The 6,269-nt window shown below is 41.4% G+C and overlaps 2 protein-coding genes across 2 annotated transcripts in view; one reads left to right on the forward strand and one right to left on the reverse strand.

Moving 5' to 3' along the window:
• Positions 1 to 433: 433 nt before the first annotated feature.
• LOC103923694 (transmembrane protein 68-like) lies at positions 434 to 5,839 on the reverse strand. Its single transcript, XM_009332104.1, has 3 exons — positions 5,721 to 5,839; positions 2,383 to 2,504; positions 434 to 459 (listed from the first exon to the last, which is right to left on the reverse strand). The coding sequence occupies exons 1-3, from the start codon at positions 5,837 to 5,839 to the stop codon at positions 434 to 436; spliced, it is 267 nt and encodes an 88-aa protein (XP_009330379.1).
• Positions 5,840 to 6,081: 242 nt separating this feature from the next.
• Positions 6,082 to 6,269, forward strand: part of TGS1 (trimethylguanosine synthase 1) — a 28,663-nt gene continuing 28,475 nt past the window's right edge. The window contains exon 1 of the mRNA XM_009332105.1: positions 6,082 to 6,164. Coding sequence (XP_009330380.1) covers positions 6,082 to 6,164 — 83 coding nt within the window. The remainder of the gene's footprint in view (positions 6,165 to 6,269) is intronic.

Here is a 6,269-nt window from a genome sequence, read left to right on the forward strand (position 1 = left end):
GCAGGAACAATTTCAGTTTCAGAGGAAAACCCCTGTATGGAAGACCTCCTTTTTATTATGGAAGCACTAACTTTAAACTGTTTTACTGCAGATAGGCAAGGACATGTCCCTAATTTGCCACCCTGACTCTGCGAGGCTAGATCTGTTAGATTAGTTTTGTTACCCTGCAGTTACTTCAACCAGTAGGATCTTGTTTTGTGGTCAGTGACGGCTCTTGAGGTGAAAAATTAATTGCTTCTATAAGCTCTTGCCTATGGCCATGTGCTTCGATTTGTCTTTCTTTGACATCACTTTTTGGCCTGAAGACATAATAAATCTCCACACAAATCTTGCATTCTTTATGCAAAGCTGCTACCCCTTGCTTAGACTAGAAATAATCTTTTTACTCAGTATATACATACTATTTAGTATAATGGGTCTATGACTAGGGCTCTTATGCAATGCCAAAAACTCCATGAACTTGCAAGCAAAAATTAATAAGCAACAGAGAAGCATAAAGTTATTATTTGCAGAGCTATACTGGAAAACAGAGCTGTAATAAAGCACTAGAAAACTTCCTTATAGGAAGAGTCACAGAAGGCTGCACCTATAAAAAGTAGCCCAATTCAAAGATAAATATACTTTACGGTAAAGAAGAATTAAAGCTACACATCTTTAAATTAATTTTTTAAGATGTCCCCGATGTGTTCACAGCCTCAGGATGTGGTTTCCTCTGGCTTAAACTACATCAGCAGCACTTCCAAAAGTGCAAATGCACAGTGGCCACTTGTAAAATAAATGGTCTAGTCCATTATCTAGGACTATGTAACTGGATACAATTTAACTGCATGTACTACCGTACAAAAAAAAGGAATATAAAAAGTTAAACCAAAGACTACAATGGGCAGAAACAGAAATATTAGGTTAATGGTGTCTGATAACTGGCAAGACCAAACTGTCTGTCCAAATTGGAACAGGTACTGTTCCAATTAATTATGGTTCCCACGGGATTCAAAGGTGCTTTGAAGACAACAGGCACTGACAACACTGGTTTGGGCTGTGAAGACATATGGAACCAGGGACAGTCAAATCCATGGTACAGGCATTGTAAAAGTTATCTGTTATCCTTCTAGTCTTTCTGCCTTTTGCCTCCAAGCGTGAGCTAGAAGATTCTTTATGTAGGAATTAAAGGTATCAGCACTAACCGATGGGACTCCCCTGTGCTGCAACAAACCAGTTATCTATTCTGTGGCAATTACTCCACTCTGGTGAAATTTGGCCTGATTTATACAGAAAAAGAAACAGAAAAGACACCACCACCAAAAAAAAACCCAACATAAAAACACACACGCACAAAAAAAACCCAAAACAACAACAACAAAAAAATCAGAGCCCTTAACTGTATAAAAATAAGAGCAATTAAAATTCATATTCTGTCCTGGAATCAAAGGGTGTGGAGCTGTGACTGAAGCACCCCTTTATTTCTTGTTTTCCAATAGACTTTCTCCTAAACACTTTTGCTTTGCTTCTGTGAAAGCAAAGTAATTACTGTTTAACAGTGTTATTGTTTCACTGTAATTGCAAATGCCGAACAAACCATAACAGCTAAGGCAACCACAATGATTACAAGAACCTGCATCTCCCACTGATTTGTCTAATGACACAATCTGAGTACAGCTACAGCATAATTAGAGGATTCTGCCCATTACTAGAAGGCTGAGACTTAAGGTGTCTTTAAGAAGGCAATTAGGGGATCAAAAATGCACCATGTAGTAAGTAACAGACCTAAATAACACGTCTGGATATCATGTTTGCTTTATGTCCTTTTAAACATTTGTTTGGTTCATCAACCGTTCAAAGAAAATATCGAATCTAGCTGGGATGGCTTCATGTATTTCAAAATAAAAGCAAAAAAAAAAATGTCATGTGTTGAACAAGAATTAGAAGTGCAAGGTTTTGGGGACTATAAGAGTTTAATTCTCACTGAGACAATTTTGCCACATAGAATTACTTTCTCATGTGCCAGATGACTCATATCTAGGTGTCAAAGGGGACTGTGACCTAGAAAAAAAAAAATCTTCTCTCACAGATGGTCACAAAATCATATGTCAGACTACCTTGACCTTATGATTTGCATTTGCTTAGTGGACTCTAGTCTTTACAAAAAAAGTGAAAAGGAGATAATACTGAGAGACCTCTAGTTCTGCAAGTCATGAATAATATTTGAGTATCTGGTCATTTATACATCAGCAAATACCTTTTTAGAGGACTGGAGGGTCTCTGAAGCTTAAGCCAGTTGTTCATCCTTCTGTGTATATCTGCAACTGGAGAACTGACATTTCCTCCGGTTCTTCCTCTTTATTAGAGACTATTTTCAAGCGAAAAGAAAAAACCCTCACTTACCATGCCGTAATTTTCCATACAAGTTCCACAGATATGTCACCAGTTGCCGCCTTCTGTCCCACAGTTCATTGGAATAATGTCCCTTTAAGCCATCCTTTCTCTTGTAAATGTGAAGCAAAAGACTGAAAGGGTACAGAACACCGGGCAGAAAAATCTCAGGTACAAAGAGCATTATAACTGACATTTGGATCAGCCAGAACCAGTGCACACATTGCAGAAAGTCGTCCAGATACTTCAGCTGAATCAATTCCTCCTATATATAAATTGCAGAGATAAGAGATTCTCATGTATGGCATTCATGTCTACATAACCCTTCCTGCTAAGAGAGAATACAGTACCTTGAGTTAAACACTCTCAAATATTTCTCTTAGCTTATCCACTACAGAAAGATGATAGAATTACTTGTCTTTTGTAACATGTAACTTAGAAAATTTTACTATGTTTAAATACTGTTCTTAATCTTATCATCTGTTTATAAACCAAGATCTTGATAAACTGCTTGTTTTCTGATTCCATTCAGATACATATATAATCCGATAATTTCCTCCAGGAAAACAGTGAAGGTTCTTTTCTAGAAGTTCTTACATAAACATATAATAAACCCCAGATTGACTCAGAAATATTTGCCTTATTTCCCCAGCACTTCTCATGCATGGTAAGGGAGACGTGCATGTAAGGCTGGAGCTCAGAATTACATGAGCAGGTAAGAGTTACTGTGAGAATATCTTCTATTTTATACACATTGTATGTATTTGCTTTTGTTTTATTTTTAATAGCTAAGGATGCTGTTCTCAGAATCCCTCAACTTATCGTTATTTGGTCAGTATCTGTTGTGGAAGTTAGCCTTGAAAAGGGATTTAAAAAAAAGGAAATAATGAAGAGCTTTAAAGTCAGCTGAGAGGCAAGGTCACATTCTGAGAAGCACAGATAAAAGCGGCAAAGCCAGGGTCACTGGAAAGCGGAGGTCTTCACTATCACCTAAGATATAAAAAAAAATAGCAACAGATAGGTCCAAGAAAGGCTTTGAAGCTGAGGCCCAAGACAGTGTGTGAGAGCAAGGAGCAAGGAGCAGAAAACAGGTGAGGGAAGCAGAAAAAGACGCGTTTCAGAACAGGAGCTGCCAGAGGAAAGCAAGGGCGGGCAGAGGAGGGCAGGCAGCCTGGGGAGCAGGCTACAGAGCCGCTGGCTGCTTTGGCTTCATTCGTGTGGATCAGGTAAATCATTTCAGGTTCCAGTGGAAGGACATATCAACCCCGTACCGACTCAATGTGAAGCAGTCCATTGTTTTCCTACAAGACAGGCTCCTTGCCAAGCACAAACTTAAACCAGCTTCATTACCTATGACTTTAAATCAGTAGCATCTTATCAGTGCATATTTTTTAAGGATGGCTTATTTTACTTTAGCTTAAGCATGTTATTTGCCAGTGCAAGCTAAACCGAAACAAGACTTGTTACAAGCATCTTTTTGCTAGTTAAAGTGTAACATTTTAAAATCATGTCTGCTAAAAATCACACTCCAAGGGCGCTGCCCTGCCTAGGTCAGACCTATCGGCTCGGTCGTGGTCCAAAGGGGATATCGCTACTGTGATATAGTACAACTAGAAAAAGGTCAGAAAAGAGCAATGAGGAAAACCAGAGGTTTTCTCTGGCTCCCAGAGAAGGAACATTGAATATGCCAGGGCTCGTCAGCTTGGAAAAGAGAGAGATTATAAGGAATATGACTGACGTCTATAAAATCCAGCAGCACAGTAGCTGAGTATGGATCAATTGTTCACTTACTCTTCCAATAAGCAAAGCATCACTGAAGCTGGGAGAAGCCACGTTCAAAATGAAAAAGGTGACTTCTCATGCAACAGCTGATAGACCTGTGCAATTCACTGCTAGATGATGGGTCCAGGGGAAAACTGGACAAGTATCATGAGGAGAAATCCGCTGTCTTACTAAACAGGCAGAAACCATATGCCATCAGCTGCAGATGGCTGGGGAGAGTACTAGGAGGCATTCCCACATGTGTCTAGCCTTACCCGCTGGTGGCTGCAGGATATTGGGCTTGGATATTATAAAAGAACAGTCATCTTGTTCTTCTACAAAAGTATTCTCTGCATTTCACTTGAAATGTATATTGTTTCCTTAAGAAGAGGAGTATAATAATTCTCAAAATATTTTGCAATTCACAACTCAACTTCTCTACGCTCAGCATTTGGCTGTTGCTAAACAATTTGTGTGGAAAGATTTTTATTTTGCTGCATTTTCAGTTTTGAAATGTGAAGGCGATGTAGCATCCTAATTGCAGACGCAGTTATACCCATATGAGTGCTAGAATTGGTGTAATCTTTCCCAGTATTTCTAAAGTATGTAATTACTGTAGTGATAGATACATACAAGTCCTGACTACTGACGGCGTTTTATATTTCTGGTTATATCAGATGTAAGATGGTGCGTGATTCAGGATACAACTAATTTTAAGATTTTTTTTGTAAGTGGATGGAATTTGTTGTTGGATGGTTGGTGCTACTGTCACCTGAACAGTCAGTCCTTCTGCCTCCAAACTCTTTGCGTATTTCCTACATGAAATGTCTTAAAAATCCTGTGGACACCTTGCATCCTCACGAGGCTGTATAGCCTTGTTACCCAAAATGTACTGATGCAAACGGAACGAGACAGAGCAGCAGACAAACCGCACAGCACATCATGAGTTGAATGTAGCTAACGTAAAGCGCAGTCAAAAGCAAACACCTTGCAGAGGGCCTAAAAGCAGAGCAGGCATGTATGATACACTTCTTTCTAATACCCTCCCAAGTGTCCAGAAGGCAGGCTAGCAGGTAAGAAGAGATCACAAAGTCTGTAATTATCATCTGAGAAATCCTGTCCCAGTGATGTCTAGGAAGGCTCTGTAATGGTCTTCAGAGAGACCTGGATTTCATGCATTTTACAGATAAGCTCTGAATAACCTAAGTAGAGCTGAATAGTCCATTGCTTAGTGTCTTACGCAGGAAATCTCTCAAATCTTACGCATCATCATATAAAGCCTCTGCAGTAGAGGCAAGGATAAAATCTAATTCTACAGGGCAGCATCCCGTGGTCCGCTCACCATTGCACCTTCCCCTCTCTCCTACCAACCTCCTATTCTAAACAGCCTCCAACTCTCACAACAGGTCAGCAGGTCTCCCAAATAAAACAGCCTCTTTCACACCACAACGATGTTTTCCCAGGTTATATCTGATCCGGCGCCTGAAGCAGGACTCCACAGGAAAGAAGTCTGTGAGCAGAAGACCGTTACCTGTATCACCGTACCGTATCACACATTGCTGCTTCCCAATGCTTTCCTCCCTCCCCACCCAACCTCTGCCCCCAGCGCCTCACTCCGACCTTGCCGCCTCGCCCTGCCTTCTCCCAGGCCCCTTTGCTCACCAGGCTTCGTTCTCATTTCGACTCCTTCTGCCTGCCCTGTCCCCATTCTCCCCTCATTTTGAGCTCTCCTGTTACTTCTGCTCCAGTCACCACTCCGCTATGCTTTGCTCAGGTTTTCCACTCCTGTTTTCCACTCCCGGTTTTTCCAGATTTTTGCTGCAATATCTTTTGTTGCAGATTTTTGTTGCCATGTCCTTTCCTCCCCTCCTTTCCCCCCCATTCTGAACACCATCAAGATGCAAATATCCCTCGTAGAGAGTCACTGAAAGCACAAGAAGTCATATAACCATGGCTGCCCTTACCCAGGCACCCCCAACTACAGCTCTCAAAAGCCCAGCTACTCTGGGCTGGGGAGCCTGGGACGCCGACAGGCAAAGCAGGGTGCTAAAACCTGAACCCCCAATTCGGGTGCAGCGCCTTGCTCTTTGAGCGGCCCCCCCCGCCACCGCCGCGGCGGGCGCCCCCCCCAGGCGGCT

The sequence above is a fragment of the Pygoscelis adeliae genome, unplaced genomic scaffold, assembly GCF_000699105.1.
Source record: "Pygoscelis adeliae isolate BGI_AS28 unplaced genomic scaffold, ASM69910v1 Scaffold98, whole genome shotgun sequence".
In the NCBI taxonomy this organism is placed as follows: Eukaryota; Metazoa; Chordata; class Aves; order Sphenisciformes; family Spheniscidae; genus Pygoscelis; species Pygoscelis adeliae.

Excerpts from the sequence above, each read along its gene's own strand:
- LOC103923694 (XM_009332104.1), bottom strand. The coding sequence starts at position 5,839 with ATGGGGACAGGGCAGGCAGAAGGAGTCGAAATGAGAACGAAGCCTGGT. Across the intron at positions 2,505-5,720 it reads GCGCTGGGGGCAGAGGTTGG|TCTTTTGCTTCACATTTACA; the intron begins GTGGGGAGGGAG and ends GTACCCTTTCAG. Across the intron at positions 460-2,382 it reads GTATGGAAAATTACGGCATG|TTCATGGAGTTTTTGGCATT; the intron begins GTAAGTGAGGGT and ends TTTGCTTGCAAG.